Genomic DNA, 27,777 nt, shown 5'->3' with positions numbered 1-27,777 from the left:
AGGGTCCGTCGGTCAGGTTATTCAGTCCACAACGACCCTGCGCGGCGAGTAGGTACATCGTGTGGATTCTCGCTCGCGCCTCGTGTACAACGTACAACTCCGTTCGTATTGTAGTGCGTAACGCGCAACGGACACCGACAATCTCGTCAGAGCGTCGTGCGCCTGTCACGGCGAGACCGCAGACTTTCGCGAGAACACACGCTAAGTGTGGATCTCGCGCGTTATCGAAACACGGGACTGTGTTACTTTATACGGGTGAAAGTGAAGCTTTTTAAAGCCGAGGGACTGGATATACGACGAGGTGTCCGAAATTGTTTCCCGTTGCGTCAACGTTCGGCAGTGTCGCACACTGGCGACCTTCGATCCCGGAACCATCCGGCGTCGACGTATCCGTGACCGACATTCTCATCCTCGTCCTGGTCCTCGTCTTCATCAACTCGGTCGAAACGCGGTCGGAGGTATCTGACGAGAATTCCCGCAGTTTCTATCTAACAATAAGACTTAACGAGGATACGGATACCCTGGGCAGAGACAGATACTCATTCGTTCTGTTAGACTGATAAAAAACTACGCGGGATCAACACGTCGCGGATAGCCTCGCATCTGTGCTTTTCGAAGCACGCGTCGACGTCCTCGGCGGACTCGCACTCCCGGGGAAAAACGGAGCGAGATATATTCGCGAATCTGGTCAAGGCCCGCCGGCATTTGTCCGACGATCGTGCGAACAGCCGGACTGCGAGCGTGTCGCTCGCCGCATGCTGCGCGCGGTGGTTCCCTAAGTGTGTCAGTAGGATAACTGACGGCGTTTACGTTTCGTTTAACCGACGCGACGCTTCGCGATCGTTGCGCGAAAAAGTTCGACTTATGTCGATCGCCGATCCACCGTCCCCCGCCTCTTTCTTCCTACCTTTTTTTTGTCTTCATTCCCGCTGACATTGCTTCGCGCCGCGGCGACAGTGACGTACGCGGCACGCATCGTACCCCCCGGGTTCGCCGTTTCGCGATGGAGGAAGAGGAGAGCCTCGTGGTGACCGACACTGTCTCGGTCCCGTCGAAGAAGGAGAGCGGTTATTTCGAGGAAAACTGCGGTGACTTGAGCGACGTAATCTTCAGTAATTACAATCATTACGGGGCGCTCCTCAGCGTCGACCCCGCTGGCATCTTGATCATCAACGAGGCCAGACGCTCGGATCACTGGGAGGAGAGCAGGCAAGGATCCTCTTTTTCTTCCGGCCTGGTCGAGGATATAAACGACCTTGACGTTAACGACTCCGACGAGGCTAAGGACGACGTCGTCAAGGACCCTGAAGATGTTAAGCGCGACGTCGCCGAAGGCTCCGAGATAGTTGTTAACGGCCGCGTAGGCTCCGAGGAACTTGCCTATGCCCGCGAGAATTCCGAGGCGATCTTCCGTGTCCAAGACTCCAAGGCAATCGTCAATTCCGAGGCACCTGCCTGCGTTCACGAGGACACGAAGGCAGTCCTCTACGTTCACGGAGACACCAAAGCGGTCGATTATATCAACGACAGCTCCGAAATAATCGATTGCACCGAAGAGGATTCGACGAATGTCGAGTGTCCAGCGAGCCCCTCTATCATCGTTGAGGACTGGGATGATGTGGAAATATCTGATGACACAGGTAAAACCACCCCCTGTCGATGATAGAGATGTTACATCGTCGTGTCTTACGGATCTTTTTGTTGTTCATAAAAAGCCACGTCTTTTCGTCGTTTGTACTTTGCTCGTCCGTCGATTAATAATTCTTCAATGATCATAGGCTCATTGTCATTATCCCTCGATAGTTCGAAAACAGTCGTCTTTCGTGTCAGGTATGCCACGCGTGTTTGTCGTTAAACTGAAAAATAGATACGATGAATGGGAAGGTGAGTGAATAAATGAAAGGCGAAGCAATATTCTTTTAAGACGCGGAATTTATGTCGACCGGCGAATCTTTACTGTGCGTGATATTTAGCAATGGCTTCAACAGGTCGTAAATACATATGTAAGTACGGCTAATAAACCGTAGGCTTCTTAAAACCCATTAGGTATCGATCTGATTGTTTGATATTTCTCCATTTGCTATTGGGTTGCGGCACAGCATTCGCATCAACGCTCGTAATCTTAAAAATTAACAGTTTCTAATTATCTCTATCGTGCTAATTTGTTGTACACACGATTTAGAAAAGTTTTCCTTTCATTTATCTTTTTTGGCGCTAAATAAAAAGTATATAGAATATATAAAATAAAATTTACAACTTGTTATCTTTGACAATCAATAACACCGTCGCAGGTATCGGTTTAAGGCAAAAACTTAGTTCAAAGGCTATTATAGGCGAATAATTTAGTATACTTAAAATATAACCTTTGATAACGACGAAGTCAAAAAGCGCTGTCACTTTAAAGGCCATGTACATATTTTATACGTACTGTATTCTAATATTTTATTCTAAGAATTTGATTATTTTTTTCAAATGGCATAAATTTAAAAATGTGATAGCTTTTAATGTCACTACATAACGTGTTTATTCGAACTATCGTACATCAATTAACATATTTTTTTAAATAAATTTATCTAAGACTAATGGTGGCTGCGCATCCATCTTACCTGTATGTAAGAAAACGAATCGTTAAAAAACCGCTTTTTTATATTCGAAGTATTTTCGGTGGGCCATTATAATGGAAATGGTATATAATGAAGGCCAAAAATCATTAGACGAATTTTCATAGCTAGAGATTCAGGGAGCTTAATTTTTAAGCCTATTAAAACTTCGGATGGTTCCTATACCTGTCGCTAAATATTCGAAAGCCTTGACCAAATCTTGACTAAATCACAAACCCCAGCGGTTCCGTTAAACCATAAAATATCTTCAATTTACTTTTATCGCAAAAATCTGTTTCAACACCGCAGGTAGTCCGATATGACTAGGATTACGATTTTCTTCGCGACTAAAGTAATAGAAGGGAAGATAAAGAAAAGCGTAAACATACAAAAATATTCTTTCACTGAGGTTTTATGTTCTTTCTATTTTCAATAGTTTCAGACAATCCAAAGGCAATCTTCGAACAAAGAAAGAACATTTTCCCAAAACTTCCTCAAACCCCTACATTCTATAGTCTATACATATATTATTCTCAACTTTATTAATGATGCCATGACAGCCATGATAGGTCTTTCCAGATTCCTTTGTTCTTGAGATATTCTCAATTCCCATTGTACTATCTTAAGAATTTGAACCAAGGTTCCAAACTTTTATAACGTTCGCTTCGCGTATTAAAACCAGTAGGTACGTATTGTTTTAGGCTCACTATCTTTTATTCACAGAACCCTTGACGATCCGATGACGAGCTTTTTTGCTTGCGCGTGCATGATTGTTTTTAGCGCGAGCACCCAACAGTTAACTTTTCTCGACGCGAATATAATGCGGACTTTGACCTTACGCTCCGTTGCCGCGCGATATTGTCCTTCGTGCGTGAAAAAATTTTTTTTTTTATATACGTTTGTGTTCGTCCCGAAAAGAGAGATCGCGTTTCGAAAAAGAAGGATCACAGCTCGTGTTGATTCAGATTGCGCCAAGTGTGGCGAGAACGCGCGCTTCCTCCGTCACATTTATAATTCACAGAGACTTTCAGCAAATCAATAATCATTTCTTTATCAACATACACTTGCCCTCTTTTATTTCCGCTCACAATTTGCGCTTACATGTTCCTGGAACATACTAAATCATTGTCCGAATCCGTTTCTCGTGTGTCACACATTTTCGTACTGAGAAAATAATAAAGTTCTTTATTTTACTCCCTAATACTTGCGGTAGTTCCGCATACGTGTTTTTTAGCGAAAGGGTGAGGTTAATATCACGACAGGAAAGGGGGGGAGATCTTAATCACTTTCTCCTGGATATATACAACGAGAGACATGACACGGCTGAAACGCTCAGGTTTTGCGCACTTTCGAAATCAGCCGTGTTGTTATTCTCAATTGAGGGAAGCTCGTTTCCGAGTCTCCGAGAAACGGCGCGACGTTTTAATTTTATCGTTATACTAAAACGTTGCGCGTCCGCGCGACGAGAGAATTGTTTTTCGCGTCAGTAATATTTATATCCGATTTCAATGTTCGTTCGACATTTAACATACATAGCGAGAAGCTCGCGGACGGGACGGTGTGTCGATAATCGACAAAAAAAAATCGTCCCGTTTCGTATTCTTTGTTCGCGCAATATCTATGAACGAAAGAGTTGAATGTCGAAGGCAGCAACCCGAAGGCGTTTCTTTACCTGCGAGCAAGTTTAATCGACACGCGGAAAGGTGGTAGCTCCATTCTCGTCGCTCGCTCAACAACCGTACCGCATCTGCAAGTGCTATGGGAGATCTAAAAATAAACCGCTATTATCAATGCGAGAAGCCGTATTGAGAGCCAGGGCAAAAATATCCAATTACAAACATTACAGACGTTTTCACGGAATAGCCTCATTTCTCTCCCTGTCCCTTCTTCAATGGTATAAGCCGTCGTGCATTATGTAACGTTTTATGCTATCGTGAAAATACAATATATAGGCGCTTGCGCCGCCGTTTATGAAACTGTTTATGAAAGTCGGATCGATCTTGCAATCGATGATAAAAGTAACGCGGCAAGTATGTTTTACGCCTGACACGTTCTCTGCAAATGCAATTTCTTCTTTCGCATACATTCCGCTGAGAATTATGGAAAAGGAATCGTATCACGTAAAAAGAAATATATCACATGTCGTTAAAAATAAACGGGAAGATGTGACATGTACGTCTGCTCGTGCAACGTGAGCACATCGTGCCAGGCTTTCTTCGCGAAAAAAAGCTTGATAAAATAAGAATTAACTCAGCGTGATGGTTCTTTGCGTGATAGAATGTAACGGTCGTTCGTTACACAATTTTCGTTGCAGACGCGCGTTGTACAAACATTCGAAATTAAACAGAAATGATCAACATGTATGCAAACATACTGGCAAGCACTTTTGACGCGAAAAACAATTGTTCGAATGCCGCGTTTTCCAAAGTTTCATAAAACTTTGGCGCAACAGCCGTTCACGCACGTTGTATCGTATACGGGCCACTTAATATTGCAATCGCAAAACGATTGCGATTTGGAGTGTCCATCGATACAGCATGTTGCAGAGAGTCTCTCAATTACACGGCACATCTGGTCGACAAGAATGATTGCTCCTATCTGAACATCAATAATTTCCTATAGTTCTACGGAAATAAAGAAAAAACAGAAACTAAAAGATTTCGACAAAGAGAAGATCGATAAGATACTTGATTTTCTACGTAATCTTGAACGAATCTCGCTTTAGTAAGAATTTCAGAAACATTAATTTTTACAGATTATTTAATGATATTTAAAGATTTGATAAGATAAAATTGGGCAAATTAAAAATACATTTGGGACATCGTTAAAAGTAAATTAGAATACTTTTTTAATGAGACTTCCTGATCGAAAAAAATTCTAAATCGATCAGGAAGTTCGTGAGCGAGACAAGCGGCGTTTGTTTGCATATTTACACGTGTACGTGTACTTACTACGTGCCTATAAAAAGAATTCTCGGAAATAAAAGAGGATTCCGTACGATGCTAAACCGATTCGAGATTGGGCACGTAGCTACAACGAGCAACAGATACTCGTGCCGGATGACCGTGAAAGATAGGTCATAATGAAGAAAGAGAAAATAAGACTAAAGTCTCCACGTGTGAATGCTGGAAAAGCATAACGCAACTGACTCGATCAATCTCTAATAAGTAACGCGTGCTTCGTACGGGACGTGAGTTACCGATACAAAGGATTCAAACAGCTGTTGTTCTATAAATAATGCAAGGTTGAAGAATAAACCGGTAAATACTGGTACGAAGTGATAAACTCTATCCCTCTGTCCTTCCATTTTTATGTTATTTTTACCCAAATACTTTTATGTATATTTTATGTATTTTTCCTTGTTCCCCTCGGGCACGCGAACGGATGTTAGCGATTAACAATGCGACTGACTAATATTACATCGCAATTTGAAATTAATAGATATCGCCAGATTGAGCATCGAAGACTTAAATAAATTTGAGTTTAATAATTAAATTTGAGTATTTAATTGAGCTTATAATAAAATATAATTTTAGTGAAAGAGTACCGAAATGAATATCTTTGACGAACGTCCCTTGCACAGAATTCCTTTTTATTTTTATCAGAAAAGTATATAGAAATTAGATGCGAAGGATAAAAATGTGATAGGTCGGAAGTGTCGTCTGGTCGTTCTCTTCATGCAAGTACACGGCAATTCATCGTAAACTTAGAACGGTGCTGTAATATTTTTCAACGATGCGACGCGATATACGATTATCTTGCTTAGAGGTACCGAGTACGGTTACGTACGTACACCCGATACATCCAGTGGCGTAATATTTGCCTTGTTTCTATTACGAAAGTTTCGCCACCGAAAACGCTGTATTGTAATATTCGCTCGACCAGCAAATACTTCAATTATTGAGCGCGTAATTATGCGGCCACACGCCATTTATCAAGCGAGGAATTATTAGGCCATAAAAAGACGAGATTTTTGCGCAACTTTGCGTATCTTCGTTTCGAACGAAGAGAGAGAGAGAGAGAGAGAGAGAGAGAGAGAGAGAGAGAAAAGAAAAGAAAAGAGAGATTGCTATGCCGTTCAGAATTGTTGATATGAACCTAATTGTTAATCACATTTTTATGATACGGTTAATACGATGGACGTTAGTTTTTATGGGCACGATTTCTAAGCTGCTTTTGTAGCATGTTTATTCAAGTAATGTAAAGATTAATCGATGCACGATATACAGCAATGTTATCAAGTTTTACAAGTTTTGATGTATATGAATTGCTTATTTGAAATATAAAGTTTCGTGGAGTTACATATAATTTTAAAATTGAAATAAAAATTCTGACAAAGACTCGATTTTGAATCTGTTGAAGAATCTTAATTTAAGAATGTTTTTTTTTTTTAATATCTTTTATCCAATTTTCAGCTCTTCATACGATAAGCAGTCGAATTTATTTACATTTTAATCAATTGCAATGGACGACAGTTTAATCGCCGAGTTGTTTAACAAATTTCTCGCTTTCGATGCAACATTTCACATTTTCATGATTGTGGACAATCGCAGTACATAGTTATCGTTGGTCTTTCCATTATGACATAGCGCGTATTGACTGCTTCGAGATAAGAGAAGATGATAAAAGCAAATAATTGGTTGATATAGCTCTGCGTGTATGGATTTCGATGTCAGAGTCGCGCGAAAATGATTTCAATGTTTGTTTGCAACGAAGGCGATTCGACAACTCGGCACAAAATATGCCTTTCAGTAGGATTAAAGATTGAAATGTATAAAATATTCAGCTGTAATATGGTGCACATAACTTTTTCAAGAGTTTGAAGAAAAAATTCAACTCTTGTAATGTAAAAAAAAAATTTGTTATTACGTCCGATATATCCAGTGTAATTAATCTTTTCAAGTCTTCTAATAGTGAGTTCGATTAGTTGCACATCGGCAGCTTAAATATCCTATATGAAGTTCCGTAGAACCGTTTCGGGTTTCTTCTTCAGAGAAAACTTACTTGATATAATGAGTAGTGGGGGAATCAGGTAGATTCTTGGAAATTTTCAGAGAAGCTCTAACGCATTAGGGTGAGCGGAGGGGATAGAATTTTCCAAGACTTGTGCCAGTTAGGCCCTTAAAGATAGGAAAAGTTCTGAATGGTGGGGACAATTTCAGCTATTAGGTCTTTAGAAATTTTAACGGCGGCCAGTCCGGTTCGCCTCAGTCGACCGGTGCACGTGTAGCGGAAAGCAACCTGAACTGTCGCGAATGCACTACGCTGCAGGAAAGCCGTTATCGAACGGGCTAAAAGTGGCCTCTTCTCAATTCGGGTTCCTACAGCAGAATTTCCGTTTATCGTAGGCGGAGGGAGAGGCAATGCGCGAAAACGGATTTTTCGATTTCTTCCAGAACTGAAGAAAGTTCTAGTATTGTGATATTGTTTGACATTGTGAAACTTGCGTGATTCAATTTTTTTCTGCAAGATGGCCAAGACAGGTCAGTCGGACACAGCTTTTTTTTAATTTTTGACATTTACAATTTTAATTGGGTTGCTAGGAAAGTTCTGGCCGCCTTGGGAACCCATACCATGAACGTTTATTTTGTACAAAACCAAAAGTTGATTAATTCAAAAAGTAGACACCGTCCGCATCGATGACCTTTCGCCAACGCTCAGACGGATTTCGGTAGAAATTTTGCGAATGTTCCAGTGAACATATTTTTCGTCAAATCCTGAAACGGCCAGAACTTTCCTAGCAATCTGATTTTTAAGCCTTAAGTTATAAAATTATTTGCGAAAATAAAATCCCTTCCGATAAACGCCATAAATAATGTTTTTTAAATAATGTTGTTTACTTTACTATAGTATGTTAATTCTTATTTTATATTGCTCATAATTAATTAATAATTGTTAATTATATAAATTATTATAATATAAAATACGAAACAATTAAGAAAACATTCGGCATCAGTTTCAAAAAAAGGAAGGCTATAAATTATAAAAATTTCAGTTTTGTAGTTTTGAAGTCTCTTTGAGAATTCAAGTATTTTGTTAAGTTTAAAAAAAAATTTCAAAGAAAATTTTTCTGAAGAAAGAGAAAGAGAGAATGTCAAAACAAGGGATCACATAAATCAAACCCTTAGGATGCATTCCGATTAAGTTTCTTTGTTGTCTTTGTTTTCTTTTTGAGACCTGATGGTATTCAGAAAATCTTTCCTGTCTGAAATGAGAACGCAAAATTTCATGAAAGGCTAAAAATAATTTTCACTTTGTAAGTGATGGATAAAAATAAAAGTTTATAAATAAAAAGACCTCCTCTTTCTCTCTCTCTCTCTCTCTCCCCCTCTTCTGATATATTAAAATTTAATGTGAATAATATGTAGATAATACATTTAAATATTTATTATAAATAATTATATATGTCATAAAATGTATTGGGCCAATTTATTATATATAAAATAATATCGATTTATTATAATTTACTAATATTTATATTTCTAAATTATATTATTATTATGAATTTGTGAATGGAGGAGCTTTATATGTATATAATAACATAATAAGCATGAAAAAAAATGTAAAGAGAAAAGAGAGGAAATTATATGGTAGAGAATCGCGTGAAAAAACATTGTCTGGAGGTCGAGCATATTTCTGCGAGCTTTATGTATGTATAACGTGTAAGGAATGTCGAGAACGCTGACCCGACAAATTTTTAGGAGTCACCGATTTCTTGGGAACTCTAAGTCTCGTGTCGGTTTTTCCGCTCAAAATTGACAATAAATCTGTCAATTTGCGCTCGCTATAAATAATAAAATTAATCAGGTGCCATAGTTTTAACAATGCTCCGTTGCTGCTCGTGCCTATTTTCGAATTACGCTATAGTGGCAAGATATCTTAAAAACATATAACGTCTCAGAAATAGAAAAGTGTATATTCATTGCTTATCGAATAAGATAACGAATTAATTAAGATAATAACGAACCCAGGACCATTGTGTATAACGCACACGCGCGCGTGAGAAAGAGAGAGGTCCCCCATATGGGGGATTCACAAAATTCTCCGAGAGGTTTATTTTAAGAAACTTTCATGAAAAAAAAAACGGTTTGATTTATTAAATAGCAGTTTATCAATATGAGGGCGAACCCCCAGATTAATCCTTATATAGTCTATTTTCCTCCCGGTAAATAGCTGAGCGTCTCCCACTTCGCACAGGAGCCCCGCGCGTGTCGCGACACTTAAATATTAATTCGCCTCACGGCGTAATTATGCCAGAGGAAAGCCGGTCGCCATATCGGCTCCGCGGCAACGGCGGTGACATAACGTACGTACCGCGTATTACGTGCATGTCACCCGCGTTGTCTCTCTCTCCCGTTGCATCACCGAGTTTATCGACAAGTCGCGCAAGAACATCCGCGACAACGGACACAGCCAGCGTCGTCGTCGTCGGGGCGACGCGAATAATTGATAACGAGAATAATTCGCTCGGACCGTTTAATATTTTAACCTTCCAGGTGGGGAATTCTCGGGACCGTGGCAACACAACGGCTCATTTCTCCCCCTCGTTCCTTATCTATAATATTTCTTCCCTCTTTCTCTCTTTTTTTTTTCCTTACGAACGCGTTAATATTGCATAATAGTTCGCTCCGTCGAACGCGCGAGCGACTCTGAATTTCCGAAGGCGTTGCAAATTCTTTTTCCGCGCTCAGCGACGCGATCGCGAAACTCACTGCCTTACTAAAGCATCGCTGCCAGATATTTTTATCACGCGATATACACCGCACAATAATGTCCCCGCGATGATTATAAGTGTGCGCACGTGTCGGTGAATGTGTTACGTGATGGTGATGCAGTGATTCTCAGACTGCGATTGCAGATCTTTCCGACGCGACGCGGCGGATGGTTTCCAGTCACTGGAACGTGTAATCGATCTCCATATAGTTTGCGATCGGACAATATTAGATTTCTCATTGACTCAAGTTATAAACTGAAGTTATAAATAACTTTATTCACACATGTGATAAATCAAAAATAAACCTCTTCTCCGATCTCTCGCTCGACGTCTCTTTTCGAGAGAAACCGATGCGATTTTAATTAGAAAATACAAAATATAACACTCGAATCTAAACTGTATATATCTCAGAAGCCTAAAAAATGTCGCAGAGTTCGGCAAAATGTATAAGTATTCTGTGCATATAGAAAGCTATCCTTTGGAAAGACATTAATACAAATTCGAGTGTCTAATTTAAATTTACAATTTGTAAATTGTATAACACACGTGTATTCCACAATGTTAAATTAATCGTCTACTAATTAGTTATTTAGCATACACGTGCAATATGCTGCAATTATCTCACTGATAAATAAATATTTATTCAGCGAGACAAAAAGTTATTTATCTGATTGAAGAATGTATAATCGCATTGATATTAAATAAAATTAATCTTAGAAGAATGGCACTAATTGTAAGATTTATCCTCATATCTCCCGATATTCCATTTCGATTGATATTCTGATTAATATTGATACAATTATTTGTCAAGGATTATCGTAACATTTTTTTTTACGCACTAGCAAGAAATATACTGAATCACTTATAACTTAAAATGCAAATACGTTGGTTGTTGTGCATTTACCTCAAACGTTAATAATTTAATACAGCGATGGAGAACTTCGATCTAACACAGAGAAAAATTGTCAAGACTTTCTCATTATCTTTTTCCATTTCACTTTAAAACTTTCTTTCTCCAAAATCTGTCTAATACCCTTATTTTTGTATCAGGCCTTTCTTCTTTCTTTAATTACATTTTTCTTCGCAAATTGTTGTAAAAATGCATTTCAGAACCAATCGACCCGAGCAAAATCCCAATGTCACAAATGTAGTACGGTCGAATGCGATTATTGTCGAGTACACATGAACACATGCGCGATGCGGGCTCTATAAATAGAAAGATGCTTGGTGCTATATGCATACGCGAATTGCTAAATTTAGACGCTTTCAGGGATTTTTGCAGGACGCTCGTGCACACCGCCAACACGAGTACCCAAACAATTAGCGGCCAATTTGTACAGATTAACTTAACCAGTTTTTGAAAAAGCTGCATTATGTAATAATCGTATAATACGCTCTAAATCTAAATCGTTTCTCTCAAGAGCTACTCTCGCGTAATTAACAGACTGTTTTAATAATTGAAAATATTCTCGCAAAACGATATAACTTTCACTTTTTAGAGATAAACGAAAGTAAAATTTATCTCATATATTCGTGACAGCAAAAATTCTTGTTTCTCTTTAAGTTGAGATTCCGACCATTTTTACGAATATGTCTTCAGTCTAAATGGAAGAATATCTAGAAGAATTCTGGAGACACAGTGCTAAATAATAAATTCTAAATGGAAAAATACCATCGATGTTCGTGCTATAACCGTCGCGATTCCGTGGCGACCTTAGAACCATTTTCCCCGTTATCGATGCCAAGAACCGAAATGTGCCACGTGGCCTACTTAATTTGGCGCTCACACGTCAATTTTTTCTCCACCTATAGTAATCATTAATTATTCGCGAGCTTTCCATTAAATTTCTATTTTTAATCGAACTCTATTGGCTTCGAATATTACTTGTTTGACAGTCGTACCGTTAAAAGTAAAAAAATTTGCAGCATTGATTAAGTGCTGGATATTAAAATACATAACTTTTTTGTATTAACGTGTATTGTATTTGGTCTTAATAATTAATTATAGTTATAAATAATAGAAAATGTATCTCAAAAGTGAGATCATGTCTCAGTCTTTATACATTTGACAGAAAAATTATATATATCGTCTATATACTTTCTCCATGACAAAATAATTCTTTATTTTTAAACAAAAGAAGTACAGCAATGTAACAAATATAATGTAAAGCAATAAATGTGAGAAATATAAGATCACGCGACATTAAACTTTAATAAACCCAATTTTTAAACACAATTTTAAACACATAAACGCATTAAATGACTATTTATTTCCTTCTTCTTTTATACTACTTTTTGTTTACATATATATACGTATAATCTATATTATACATTTCATTTGTCAATTATTTATATATGAATTTTATTATTTCGTCAATTAGGAACGCGATACGTTCTGGAATAATTCAATAAAATACGAATAATAAAATAACGAACAATAAGCTTAATTACGAAGCGCTAATTATTCGCGATCGAAATACGGGAGAATTGACGTATAGGGATTAAATTTTGGAAAAAGGTTTTCTGTTTGCGCCACACACACAAGAGTTCTCGAGCCGAAACTGGCCGAAGTGAAATGTGAAAGTAATATGCATGCTCCTGAGCACATTACTCTCGCGGAACACGCGAAATCTTACTAAACGAGTTACGCGCCACACTAAAAACCAATTTCACTCGCTCCGAGAAATACAAGGAAAACGGAAGAGTTCGCTTATCATCGATTATTACGGATCAGGGACACTGCCATACTATATCTGGAAAACTCGCGTTACCCATACAGATATTTCATCATTATATATAATTGAATGATGTTGTTTATTATTCGTTTAACGATACGGCCGAACGAGGAAATTTTTATCACTTCTCGCTTGCTGCTCAATTAATTTCACACGAAATCAATGCAAAATAAATGCCGGCGTGATTAAATGTCCTTTGTAAGAGAAAAAGAAATATTGTCTTAATATTTACTCGTGCGCATTGGATCGTCAATTTAATGCATTCCTCTTTAAGATATATATTCTACTTGATATATTCCAACTTAACATAAAAAAATTGCAAAAATTTTACGGTTTGCAGAAGAGCAGCTGTACGTAATTAGCATAACCAGTTCTGCAACAAAAGTCGAAAGTTTGTATATAATGCAATTACGGAAATTATCGGGTAACGATAACTAAGTTCGTCGTAAAAATCATCTGGTATGTTAATTTCTCGGATAAAACAGCAATCCGCGGCACGGAGCAATCCGCACGCTATCTTTGCTTATAGGGATGGGGGGGTCTGCGTGACCGTCCACGTGGCACACTGTCATGCAAAATATCTGCATTAGGAGGCAGGTACGCGTCTAATATTCGCGTGCCCCTAGAAAAAACGAATGCGACACGACTGTGTCTCGCTTGCATGCGCCGCGTACAGGCACACACTTCGCGCATGATCGCTAATTTAGTCAATGCTAATGCGTTCCATCGACGATGACACCAAGGTTTAAAACGGCCGTCGATGTAAAAACTGCTCGCGTTAATAACCTGATTGTATCTTCTCACGGGCAAAAAAGTGTGGATAATAAAATGCGCAAATAAATGTATGCAGATGAAAGTGTAGCGGATAAGTGTGTCGAAGCCGTTAACATATATATGCGGTTAAAAATTACGCGCGACGATTTAGCGTCCTTCTCCAAGGCAGTGAAGAATCGAGGGCAAATAAATGTGTGATATTTTAATAATAAAAAAGAAACAGGATACAATTATAGCTTCTACATTAGTTAATTGTTATTAAATTACTATTTTATATTTTGGGAAGTCGCAATTGATATAGGATATATTTATCTAAAGCGCAGATAGAGTGTTCTAATCATAAAATCGCTTAGCCATTTAAACTTGAGACGCGGAACGTTTTTCAAGGATGTCGCCTCGCTGAATCTGCACGTTTACATTTATACGTTATCAACGATTAATGTCTTTCATGCAAGGCTAATGATTAGGAAGAATCTCCATGTTTTTACACTTGATCTTTGATGCGGTCGTAACGTCTTTTTGTTATTATTGATTGATGCCAGACAATTCATGGGTATATATTAATCTTTTTATGCTAATCTTGAAGACTGTAGCATTTAGATCGGCATTGTAAAAAGCTTATTTGCATTTTTAGATGTATTTATATGTAAAAATCACCTTGTACAGAAGCAGTCGAAAGTTATTTTTCTTTCCTTTCGAATTAGATAGAAAATAATACATGTTGTGTATAATCACGATTATCTTATAGTCTTCTATCTTGAACATGAATTTACTTGCTTTCTATCCTTTGCAATCTATATACGTTAGGCACTTACGTTTGTTCAGATCTGTCAACATTTCTTTTAATTGATTTCAATTTAGTTGCGGTTAATTCGGTACGAACTGCGAACGCGTAGCGATTAACGACATTAGTAAAAACGATTCTTGATAAAGAGTATACTTATTAAACGAGGGCTTCTTCTCGCGTGTGAGGCCTTCTTCTCTAACAAAATACACGCGTCGCTCTCAATGCCTGTCGGAAATAGCGCCAGGAGGACTAAAATGTACCTCAAAAGCAACAACGTAAAACATATTTTTACGGTGTTTACGTGTATGCGTTAACGCATTGTCCCATACTTATATTTACCGTTTCAACACGACTTTTTTTTCGTCAGTCGAGGAGTCCCGAGTTCATGGACTCGCGGGGATCTCCCGTTGTTGGCACGGCGCGATCGCCGACGGGGACTATTTTTTCTTGCCCGCCGCCGCCGCGCCGGTCGAGATGTGTACCGGCGAGTAAACAAGCCGATCCGGCGCGAGTTGTAAGTTGTAAGGTCTAAATATAAAATCGCAACAGATCAATATCAAGCGTGCCCCTTTTTCCCCTCCGTCGTGCACGATATTAAACCGATAAACACGGGAATGGATATCTGGAGCGGCCCGTGCCGCGGTTCGTCCGTATCGGGTGTTTCTCGAGGTAATCGAACGTCTTGAAAGAGATTATTGCACGAGAGAGCGCAACGCCGCTGATCTTATCACGGGTGTCCCCCACGGCTACTTTCGTGTCAATTCTTGTATCAGTTCTCGTATGGAAGCGCGATAAAAAGAAAAGACGTGAAAGGAACAATGACAGTGTCCTGGTGAAATCGTAGCGCGATATGCGGCCTATTGAATTCTTCGCGAGAGAAATAAAATATTCGACGTGGTTAAACATATCTCTCGCCGTCGAAGAACCGTCTTTATCGATGTAAATGTAGATTAGGGACGACATTTCGAAAGTGCTTTCTTCGTCGCGCTCACTTTCGCCCCTCGATTCGCGAATGGTTCTCCTCGAGGGAGTTTCTCAGGGAATCCGCGGGGAATTCCGGGGGATGTTGAATTTCTCAATCTCGTCGAATTTCTCAATCCCGCGACAAGAACGGAGGAGATAGTTTTGATCTGTGCGATGAATGGAGCCTCGTGCTCGGCCGTGCCCATCCGTTCGATTTCCCCGCTCATGCTTGCGACGCGGCGCGGCGTTTCTATGTCGTTTCAATTAATTGAGGCAGCGGTTGCTACCGCTACCGTTCGACGTAACCTCTCTCCCTCTTTCTCTCTCTCTCTCTTTCTCTCTCGAGCCGCACGTGTACTGCCCCACACGTGCCGCGCTGCAGCCACGGTCGCCACGAGTAGAATGGTGGAATGTATGTAGCACCGAGGCAGTACGGTACCAAGTAACGGTTGCGCCACGGTATACCGGCCACGCGGTTCCCCCGCCCTCCCTCGCTGTCCGCTCGTTTTTTCGTTAACGTCGCGAAGGGTAGATCCCGGTGGCCTGTTTATGCAATTGTTGTTCGCATTACGGAATGACCGCGGCACGTAACAGATTCTTTTTGTCTTATTGTTATATATTAATTAATCTGCGACTATATAGGACAGATTCTTTGTTTGTCAAGAATCTGACGAGGAAAGGAGAAAAACATTTTCTTGCAGAATAATGTCAATTTGATTGCCAATTACGGATTTTATTATAAGTATTTTTGTCGATATTTTTGTAAAGAATAATTTTATTTTTCTTTTTAATTACAATGTTTGGGAATTTATTGAAAAGAGAGTTTCTCTTTATTACTTTTTAATTTCTCGGGTACACTTTGCCATTTGTTTTACTCATAGCGTTATAAAGTTTTACTCGGTCAAGATGGAAATATCGATTTTGCGATAACAATTCGTATTCAGCGACACGCTTTGCCGATAAAACCTGTAATTGACTTTGTTTATAAAATTAATTATAATAAAATTAATTATCAAATTAAATTTTTGGACATATATACATAGCACTTTTGAAACGATCGTCTATCTGCGATCAATTCTTACACTGTAAAATTCATAGTGTCAAATTATATTCAATTTGAGTCACTTTCAACTATTCTTACAAGTCGCCATTATTCCTACTCAATATATCGCCAATTTTACTTTAAAACAAAATTAACTAAACCAATAATTGAAAAATAATATTGTTTTGTGTTTAAATAATAAATTTTGTCACGCATGGTACTTAAAAATAACAAAATGTTATTTAACTCAATATGTAACTTTAATATATTTAACAATGTATGACTACAAAATCGATGCTGCAGCTAATCGACGTTTTACGTCGACACTTTTCATTAATTTCGATATCGCGGCGTCGAGCCCATATTGATAAACGAATGAACCTGTCGGTACTTGAAAAACGGGCATTCCCCCGTGTGTTGCCACAGAAATTCCTCAGTTACGAAGGGCAAAAGTTCGGGCGCAACGCTCCGAGCGACGAGCGCAGGGGACGACCGGGGGAAGAGATTTCTCGTGCACACTGCTATCACATGCACGCATACATATACACGCACACACACGCTGTTGTGCATACACGCGTAGTCGAGCCGACGTCGCGGCTGGCGAAAGAAAGTAGTCGGTCCCGTTACGAAATAGCGAGTGAATGCCGACTATCTGGGTCAGACAAAAGCGGAACTTCCGCGACGGTGTATCTCGCACCGTCGCGCTCGTGGGTACGCCCGTCGCAAATTGTACGATAACGGAGGGGAGGGTTCTTTTTCTCTTCCTCCCTCTTCCCATATTTTCCGCACGATTTCCGCGCGGTCGTTTCGAAGAAAATCAAGACATCCGGCGGCCACGGCGAAACCGCGGAACTCGATGGAATCTCGATCTATTATGTAATAAGCCGGAATATGACACGAAACGCCGGAGGAGCTTTGAGAACCGTCTTGGAACTCGAAACGGACGCTGAATCGCCTAATCTCGCTTTCTCAGTCACAAGGTAACGGGAATCGACTACGGTGAAGGAGGAGGGAGAAGGAGAGGGATCGTCGTTAAAATTCTTTCATTTCGCTTAATCTAATGCATTATAAAGCGAGGAGAAAAAGACACGGTGTGTACTTCAGAGGAAGAGAGAGACGGATACGAAAATCTGCCGAGGTGCTTCTTGCACCGAGGCCAATTTCGCAAATTGGCATCCCCGGCACCGCGAGATTACGGTACACATCCTTCTCCGATTGTTTTTCCCTCGGTGCAGTCGGGCGTCAGAAAAAGGGAACTCATTATTCACGCGAGCGAGAGGGGCTGGAATGCCGTTCCGAGGTAACGGAGAGGCGAAACTCGCCTCGTCTCGAGTCGGCAAGCAGCCGGCTCGAAGGAGGCCGCCGTCGCCGAATCGGAGATCGGAGCTAAAGGGGAATCGGGAATCGGGAGTCGTCTCTCGACGAGATGCACCGTCCTCGGGAGCACGCGAGGAGGTCCCCTGCGAACTTGACTCGCACCTCCGGCAAAGTGGGTCATTCCACGTCCGTGATTCTCCTTGCGCGGAGGGTTTGCGCTAGTTTGCGCTAGTCGCGTGCGCGAATCCGCGAGCTCGCGATAATCGCGAGGTACGTATATACGTACGTAGGTACATGCGTACGCCGCGCTGGTGCGAATCTCCTACGCTACCTTGACATGCATTCTCTCTCGGGCTCTGGCAGTCAGGGCCGGGGACGCCCGGAATGACGCCCGGGCCTCACCCGAGCCTCGCGAACCTCTCCGCGAACCACGTCCGCTGTGTAGCCGTGTGCTTTCACCGCCTAGTCACCTGTTCTCGATTCTCGTGCCGCGATTACGCAATCGTGGAATATTCTTCAGATCCATTTTGTTCTCGAGAAAATGTTGGCTCACCTAGTTGCGACCTAGTTACTCATAGATACTCCGATTTGTTTATAGATTAGGAATATTTGATGATAATTTACTCTGCTACGTTTGAAAAAGAACATTCTCAAGTATTTAACAATTCAAAAACAGTTTGAGGCGATTCCGAAACGCAAGGCGGCATTGAGATACTAATTAAATCTTGATGAATTATGCGATTCGTTAGGCTACACGTGTCTTATGCTCTTGTTACGACGAGGATTTTTAGAGATGACTTAATTACACTGTAAAAAATTTAATGTCCCAGAAAGTCCACTTTAAATTTTGTGTTAAAATAACTCATGCATTGTGTTATTTTTTACATTTAGAAATGTTATATCGACTAAAATAACATTTCTATATGTAAAAAATAACACAATGCATGAGTTATTTTAACACAAAATTTAGAGTAAACTTTCTGGGACATTAAATTTTTTACTGTGTAGATGGTCAAACCATTATATAAAAGAATAAATTATTTAACGTGAGAACTTCTACGGAGGATTAGTCCTGAACTATCTGAATGGTGCAAGAGATTTGTACACCCAGGTTTTAACGAGTATCGGAGATTTCTGCACGGTCTCGGTGAGATCGCATTAACCCTCCAGCGATGATTTCCTCGCACCGATTTAGCCGTTGGATCTTCCGGCTTCGCTCGCCGTTTCCCTACCGAGAAATGAATTTCTCTCTTGGCGTAAAAAAAAAAAAGAAAAAAAATCCGCGAAAGGATATAGAGACGCGAAGATGCAAAAGTGAAAGTGGCAACGCCGTTTATAATTTCCGTAACAGAATCGTGACCCACTTGCTGCCGTAGCCACAATCTTGAAATTCCCATTTTTTGCATTACCGTCGAATGAGTCAACGAAATGAGTTCGATGGAGGGGTAACCTTATTAGTCATCCTTTCCTAATATATAGTCACGGGACCGTTCTCTTAAGATTTCATTACCTGAACGTCGAGAATCTTATCGCGTATTTTTCATTATTTTCGACATGAATAACATAGTTTCGCGGAAACACTGTTAAATATTGAAGTATAAAATTTAATATCTTGAGTTAAATAACATTTTGTTAATTTAAACTACCATGTATGTCGAAATTTATTATTTTAATGGAAAACAGTATTATTTTAACTCCATTGATTTAGTTAAATTAACATTGTTTCAATTAAATTAATGACATTATTTTGAGCAGGTGCAATGGCGACCTAGGAATGGTTTAAAATTTACTTAAACTGACTACGAATTTAATAGTCAAGAGATAAAATTATAAGCACGGAAGATATTGCATAAATCCCCCTCTCTCTTTTTCTCTCTCGATTCCGATTGTCCGTGAACTTTGTGACCCACTTAATTACTTCGCAATAAAGAGGTAGATAATAAAAGATAAGGAAAGATAAGCGAAGGACAGACAAAAGTATAACAAAGATACACGTGTATACAAATGATACGGGGCAAAATCCATCAACGTAAAGCGACATTACTCGGTAGATGATAGTCATTTATGCAAGTGGCTCGAAATTGGGGTAAGAGATCGCGATTAGGTCGACGATCAGGTCGATGCTGCTCGTCGTGGCTGGCAGAAAGAAAGCTGCAGTTCTGGGACACTCCGCACGGATGTCTGCTTTGCAGAGTCGCTTTGTAAGTCGCTCCGACTTACGACGTACAATTTAATTCACGTGCAGCTTCAACGCTCAAGCCTGCTTGAATCGGTTTAAAGGTGGTCTCGACGATAAAGACTCGCGTTCTGGGTGGCCACCCCCCGGAATCGGGCGCGAATCCCATCTGTCCCCTTGAAATTTTCCCCACATGATGTGCTCGTTACCCGCGATATGACGTATAAATCTTAAACGTATCCTTTGCAAGTATATATTACTTAAACGCGAACATATGTATATCCATTTCTACCAATGTTGATTTTAATCTTGGTTTAACTTACTTCTTATTTTTTTCTAGTTCTTAGAGTGAAAAAAAGATAAAAAGTAAGTTAAACGAGATTAAAGGTAATCTACATTGGTAGAAATGGACGTTAACCGAGTCGAAGTAGATTCCATATCACGAGTGAGACTATAATATCTCGATCGTGTGCGCCGCGGAATTTTACTCTCATTTATATTTTTACCTCGTCAATTATTCACAGTTCCTCTCCGATTACGAGCGGCGTTTGTTTTTCTCGCGGGGAATCAAAACCGAAACGAGCGTGTTTCCTCTTGGCGATGCCGATTGACAGTAAATGGCGGACAACGAAAGAAAGAAATAACGATAAAATCGTTATTATGCATTATTTACTGGTCATTATCGTTACCGGTCTGGCTTCTTATCGTTCGCCGGAGTAGATACAGTTGTTTCGCGAATTATGTAACGCGGTAACTGAAACGTAAGTAATCGCGACGCCGCTGCCTCGGAATATATGAATGTCTAAAGGTACTTATACCATTTCATGCACGGCATTCTGCCGCAGTAGTTCGCTGCTACTGGTTGAAAAGTTCAGCCTTGGTGGCCGGCTTCGGCGCCGTGAAGTTCAACTGAACCAACAGCTAACCAGCACAGCTGAAAGAGAACACGTACTCTGTTGATTCCAGTCACAATAAGTAGTCATCATAATTATTTCTAATAAAAAAAAACATTCCTGTCGGGACACATAGCTCCGTCATAACAAGAAAAAAAAATGGTATTGAGTGAGATACACAATATATTTATTATTATTAAATTTTGGTCACGTAACTGATTTGCTGCTACGGCATGCTGCATATGAAAAGGCACCGCGGCTTGAAAACTCGCGCGACCAGCGCGGCGCTTAACGCCACGTACCTATATTCTCGTAATTTTCATACGAATATTTGTTTTCCCTTCGTTTTAGGTGCATTAGACTATTAGTTCATTGCTTCAATTACAAGCGACATGTGTTTCTTGTTGTGCGAACTACCGCGATAAACCACGCTTGAGCGAGGCGAGGCGAGGCGAGACGAGGCGCAACGGGCGGCGAATCGCTCACGTGTGTATTCGCGGCGTCGTCGCACCTGCCGATATATTAGCCGCGTGTTCGCAGGTGTTCGTACCTTCGCGTGTCACACGTCGAATAAGCGGCATTCCATTCCGCGCTCCCCGTCGTCCACGCGACGAACGCGCCGAGAAACGTTTTTCTCTCTCTCCTCTATCTCTCCTCTCCTCCTCCTTCTTTCTCTCCCGTCGTACGCGGCGGCGTCGAGAGAAAAATGAATGCCAGGAGCAACCTCATTGTCTCGCGAGAGAAGCCTTGTCAGCCTCGCGCGCGTCACAACGTCCGCAATCTCTCCCTTCCTTCGCCCCCCTCGGCGTCTGGGAACCCGCGCACCGCGCGACAACCCGCACGTCGCCGAGGAACGCGAACGTTGCGCGTTGGGGAGAGAATGTGACCGTTAGGAATGAAGAAATTATTAATTAGCGTATACTCCAGTTCGGCCGTTAGACTCACTCGGCGAAGCTCAAATTGAGAGTTTATTTTATTGAAAGAGTCTTTTTCACGGTGTGTGCTCCCGTTTTTGTAACCCTCGGTAGTCACACGAGGTCAAAGTGACCCCAACCAATTTTCAAACAGCTGCATGCTGTTTAAAAACGAACAGTTTATATGGATCGCAAAAAGTTCCAGAATTATAAGTTTAAACATTGTAGAACGTATTCTCATTATAAAGAATTAACTTTTTGAGTGGCGTAGTGTTAAAAAAACTTCTTTAAAAAATATAAAAAAAAAAGAATCGTGACCACCGAGGGTTAAGCAAACGTCATTAGGCGGAAATACACGAAATTATTTCGGGCTTTACTCGCAATTTCGACTGTTTTCAGCATTTCGTAACGATATTACTTTCTCGATCTCTCTCACGCGTTCGACTGGATCACCGGGTATAGCTCGCGCAGGAGTTTTCGCGATTTCAGAGAGAGGTTCTTTTTCTTTTACATAAATTTCGTAAAAGCCGCTTCACGGTGCGCGAGCACGCGAGCGGGGATCCGCAACGATCCTGCCGAATTGCCAGAATATAACGGGTGTCGCAATCGATATTATTGGATGCCAACCTTTCTGATGAAATTGTCATTTTTTTCTGTTACAGTAAATCTAGCGGACAACAGCAGCCAGAAAGTGGACATGACACACTTCGATCTGCTGAAAGTCCTTGGCACCGGAGGTGAGAGAGCGCTTCGACGAAATGTCTTTTCCGAAACGTGGCCCAGTAATGTCTGACAATATTTGTATCCGTATCTGGATCATAATACTTACAATATCGGAAATAAGTAATACTCAAGCTATCGGTAACGGTAATAACCCTCGGATCATTTGTAACGGGCGCTGTAATATTTGTACCGTTACAGAGGCATCAAATTTAAACCTCTCTCTTTACACTGCGTACGTAAGTTGATTTCCGATTTTTTATTTTGGATACTTTTTTTTACGGCCGCACTGTTTTTTCCGTATCGGTTGGCATCCGTATTTTTCTCGATCTCCGTTATTATTAACTTCCCTAAACTGCGACGCGTGTCACGCTTTTAATGTCGATCGTTTTGTTTTCGCACAGCTTACGGCAAGGTTTTCCTGGTGCGAAAGAGGACCGGTGCTGACGCTGGACGGCTCTATGCCATGAAGGTGCTGAAAAAGGCCTCCATCGTGCAGAAGAAGAAGACGACGGAGCACACCAAGTCTGAGCGGCAAATTCTGGAGGCTATCAGGGACAGTCCGTTCCTGATAACTCTCTACTATGCGTTTCAAACGGACGACAAACTCTGTTTGATCTTGGGTGAGACTCGGCGAGAAACTGAAACTAAAAGAAAAAAAAAATAAACAGGTCTATCAGTGAGAGAGAAAGGATAAACAAAGATAAATAATAAAAAAGAAAGAACATAATAATACTACGCGTATGTGTGTCCCAAATTAAATTTCACTGAATAGATGATGGAAGTTAATATCTCCCCTTTGCAAAATAATAAACAAAAACTCTTAAAAAAATTATTTACCTTTGAGAAAGTAACAGATATTATATAAATGGATAAAAGAAAATATTTGGTATAGCCATATATATGTAAAATTTCATACTTATATTACGGATAGAATAAGAGATGTCTTTCCCTTCATTTTCGTCTGTCGCGTGTCACATTACTGGATAACGCGACGAAGAACAGCTTGCTCCATTTCTTTCTCACGTAGAGAATATAGAATTTCGAATATGCAAGATATTTATTTCTATTTCCAGAATACGTCGCCGGCGGTGAAATGTTTACGCACCTGTATCAGCACGACTGCTTCACGGAGGACGCAGTACGATTTTATATCGGCGAAATTATCTTGGCGCTAGAGCGCCTTCATGATGTACGTATTAATATAATAATGTTATGCGCGCACAAACAACGAGATTTTTCCTTGACGGAAAAACAGTCCGCGATGAACTGAACGGAGATTTAAACCGAATCTACATAAATTTTGTTTGATGTTTCATGTTACAGCTTGGCGTAATCTATCGGGACATCAAACTCGAGAATATACTCTTGGACAAGGAAGGGCACCTCGTGTTGACGGATTTCGGTCTCAGCAAAGAGTTCCTACCGCACGAGAGGAACGGTAACGCGCGTACTTACTCGTTTTGCGGAACCATCGAGTATATGGCACCGGAAGTGGTAAAGGCGGGCCCGAACGGCCACGATATCGTGAGTTGAAACCTTTCTACCTTTCCGCGTTACCGACCCGCGTGTTATTTCATCCCCGTATCCGCTTTGGCAGTTCCTTTTCTCACTATCTGTTTTATATTTCCCTAACTATGCAATTCAATTTATATAATACGTGAATTATTATACGTATAATTACATTACAATTATATATAATATTTCATTGTTAAGAAGCAACAAACTAATTATTAAATTAAATTTTCAGAAAGCAAAAAGATACATATACTTAAAAATTATACGTATAAAAGTATATAAATTACATAAAAGTATATAATAACATGTAAAAGGGAAGATACGATTGTACTTTGGACATAATTAACAGTAATACAGTCACGTATATACTCGTTTAAACGTATCTGTTACAATAGAGATGGCATTTTCATAGGCTGTCGATTGGTGGAGTGTGGGCGTGCTAACGTTTGAATTACTGACCGGTGCGTCGCCTTTTACGGTGGAGGGCGAGAAGAACAACCAGCAGGAAATCTCGAGGAGGATATTGAAGAACGATCCGCCGCCGATGCCGAGCCACATGAGTGCCAACGTGAGCGACTTCATCACCCGCTTGCTGGTCAAAGACCCACGACAGAGATTGGGCGGTGGACCGCGCGACGCTAAAGAGCTTAAGGAGCATCCTTTCTTCATGGACGCGGCACCGGCCTTCACTTGGGAGGGTCTGGAAAAGAAACAGATCAAGCCGCCTTTGGTTCCCAAAATCTCGCACGAATTGGACACCAGCAATTTTTCAGACGAATTCACGAAGATGAACGTTGCCGTTGACAGCCCGGCGGTCGTTGATGGCGACTACCCTCATAAACATTTCTGGGGAGGCTTCTTTAATTTTTTTTTTTTGTTATTATCTCGGGACAAATATGTAATTATATCCCGTTACAATCGCGGGTTTTATTAATTATTTTGAAAATTTCTCACTCGGATGATTTTACAGGGTTATTCGTACGTAGCGCCTTCGGTACTGTTCACCGACAACGTGGTGAGCAGAGATATCTTCGGTGGCGAGGAAGGTACCAGTTCGCAACGGCCTTTGCTGTCCGACCTGCTCAGCACGTGTTTCGAGGAGTCCACGTTCTTCCAGACGTACGAGCTAGACCAAGCGGGACCAGCTTTGGGCGATGGCAGCTTCTCGATTTGTCGACGGTGTCGTAACCGCAAGACCCAGCAGGAGTACGCCGTGAAGATCGTCAGCAGGCGAGTGGATTGCAGCCGGGAGGAGAGTCTGTTGCGTGCGTGCCAGCGTCACGCGAATGTGGTGAAACTAATAGACGTCCACCATGATCGACTTCACACGTATATCGTGATGGAATTGCTTTCGGGCGGGGAATTGTTGCAACGACCGCGGCCATTCTCGGAACGGCAGGCGAAGCGAGTGATGCGACAATTGGCGTCCGCGGTGCGGTATATGCATTCGCGCGGCGTGGTGCATCGTGATCTCAAGCCAGAGAACATCGTGTACGTGCACCAAGGCGAGGATTCGTCGGTGAAAATAGTTGACTTTGGATTCGCCAGAATGAAGAAGAGCTGTGAGCCACTGCACACGCCCTGCTTCACGCTTCCGTACGCCGCTCCGGAGGTTGTGGCCAACCAAGAATACGACGAGAGCTGCGACATGTGGTCCTTGGGGACTATTCTGTATTGCATGTTGTCTGACAACCCACCTTTCTGCACGGACACACCTAACGTGGCGATGCGCATCAAAGCCGGTGAGATTAATTTCGATGGTGAGGCTTGGAGTCACGTGTCCCCCGGTGCGAAGCAAGTGATGAAAGGTCTGCTGATGATCGAGCCCAACAACAGACTTACCGCGGCTTCTCTGGTGTACCATCCGTGGTTGACAATGCATGACACGACGATTCTCCCGGTAACGCCCGTCACTGACACTGTTCACGCGGACAGCGCGGTAGCCACAAGTTCGACGTCAGTCCACGATCGCGAGGGTTTCCGATTGCGCGCGGTCGACGCCGCCAAGCTGGCTCAGCGTCGCAAGCACAAACGTTCCAATTCCAGTTCCTCGACGTCGAGACCGTCTTCTTCCTCCTCCTCGAGTCCGTCGTCAGTTCAGTTGCTGCAACTACCAAGCGCCACGGCGAGCGCTGCGAACACTTCCACCTCGTCACCAAGCGTCTTCGACTTTAACGACGAAGTTGTTAACGAGTACCTGAGTTCCATGTCTTCTTCTTCCGACTCGAATTCCTCGATAAGACACTCGCTTCTGCAGGAATTGGAGCGGACCGCGAAGAAGCGGGCCAAACGCAACCACGCTGACCACGACTCATCCTGTCAACAGGTGATTCCGACGAAGAAGCATCATCGACATCGACATGATGTTGACAGCGAGGCTAGCGGCAGCAGTAGTAGCGGGCCAATGACCCGATCGCGAAAACGTAAACTCGAACAGATAATAAATTCGGACAAAGATATAGGTTCTGACAATTCCACGGAGTCGTTCGAGTCGTCCTCGCAGGCCGCGCATGACGAAAGAGGCGTCGATAGGAGACATAAAGCTGGTAAGCGGCCGAAACGGCTCGCCACGATTATAGTCGAGTAGAGTTTTCCTACTTATGACTCCTGGATGGTCAGCCGAGAACTCTGCGTTGACGGTGGCAACGTACCGTCGCGGCAGAAATCAGAACTCTCCAATGGAGAATTCTGTTCTTTGTGACATGTTGACAACCTATTTTGTTGTGCGTGCTATTTCTTCTTCCGAAAGACGGAGCCCAGTTTTCTCCGCATCTGCACGGAGGGGCGCAGTTTTTTCGGAAAAAACTTTTCCATGATTCATGGCTCTAGTGGACTCGAACCTGGTTCCTCAGATTACGAGTCTGGCGCTCTACCACTAGACCACACCGCCGCCCTAAGGAACGTTTTCATATCTATAGTGATGTTTTATTGAAATGTCTTTTTATTTGAAAATGGCATGCACAACAAAATTGGGTGTTCTCCTCGCCTCGATAGTAAGAATCCAATATGGCCGCGGTGACCATCCAGGAGCCTCATGCTTGGTCCAGTAACGCTCCAATGAATTCACACCTTGTTTCCTATGCATTTTACACGGTATATAACACCGCTGCCTTCTGCGTTCATCTTGGACGCGAACATCGCATCATTCCTATCTCACCAGAGTTTTAGGATATCGTACATAGATATATGACTAGCTATAACATGACTATGCCATCCCATCTTCTCTAAATCTTGGTCCATTTTTTATCTGAATAATTATATAATTGAAAAGTGCATTCTTACGATGATGAATTTAATATAATGAATAGATACCAGAAGTGGACGTGTATAACACGATATTATATCACTGTGGTCAGGGTCTCAACAAAGTATCAACATTTCTTCGCGAGGATTTACGCAATGTACAGAATTTTATTTTTATTACCGCTATCGGAAAGTGAGGGAGACAGAGAAATGTAAGTAGGCGGATGCGAATAAGATGGTGAATCGTTTTGTTGCGTCAAACTGGGATTGTCTGTGATTATAGTGCGAGGACGACAAACGTTGTAAGTTATTATAACTTATTACACACTTCCGTTAAAATTTTCTTCCAAACGTCACTTCTGCGATCGATAATCATAGGGA

At 41.3% G+C, this 27,777-nt stretch overlaps 1 protein-coding gene across 1 annotated transcript; it reads left to right on the top strand.

Annotated features, from left to right (window-relative positions):
• The first annotated feature begins 38 nt into the window (after nt 1-38).
• LOC112457009 (ribosomal protein S6 kinase alpha-5-like) lies at nt 39-26,847 on the top strand. Its single transcript, XM_025019859.1, has 7 exons — nt 39-1,640; nt 22,578-22,652; nt 23,040-23,258; nt 23,712-23,827; nt 23,962-24,162; nt 24,566-24,990; nt 25,114-26,847. Exons 1-7 carry the CDS (start codon nt 1,004-1,006, stop codon nt 26,738-26,740), a joined length of 3,300 nt encoding a protein of 1,099 aa, XP_024875627.1. The 5' UTR covers nt 39-1,003; the 3' UTR covers nt 26,741-26,847.
• The last annotated feature ends 930 nt before the right edge of the window (nt 26,848-27,777 follow it).

Source organism: Temnothorax curvispinosus, unplaced genomic scaffold, assembly GCF_003070985.1.
Source record: "Temnothorax curvispinosus isolate PA1 unplaced genomic scaffold, ASM307098v1 QBEX01007415.1, whole genome shotgun sequence".
Taxonomy (NCBI): Eukaryota; Metazoa; Arthropoda; class Insecta; order Hymenoptera; family Formicidae; genus Temnothorax; species Temnothorax curvispinosus.
Note: the sequence above shows the minus strand (reverse complement) of the source record. Positions and strands in the feature narration are given on the sequence as shown.

Excerpts from the sequence above, each read along its gene's own strand:
- LOC112457009 (XM_025019859.1), top strand. The coding sequence starts at position 1,004 with ATGGAGGAAGAGGAGAGCCTCGTGGTGACCGACACTGTCTCGGTCCCG. Across the intron at positions 23,828-23,961 it reads CGCTAGAGCGCCTTCATGAT|CTTGGCGTAATCTATCGGGA; the intron begins GTACGTATTAAT and ends TTCATGTTACAG. Across the intron at positions 24,991-25,113 it reads GTTGATGGCGACTACCCTCA|GATTTTACAGGGTTATTCGT; the intron begins TAAACATTTCTG and ends TCTCACTCGGAT.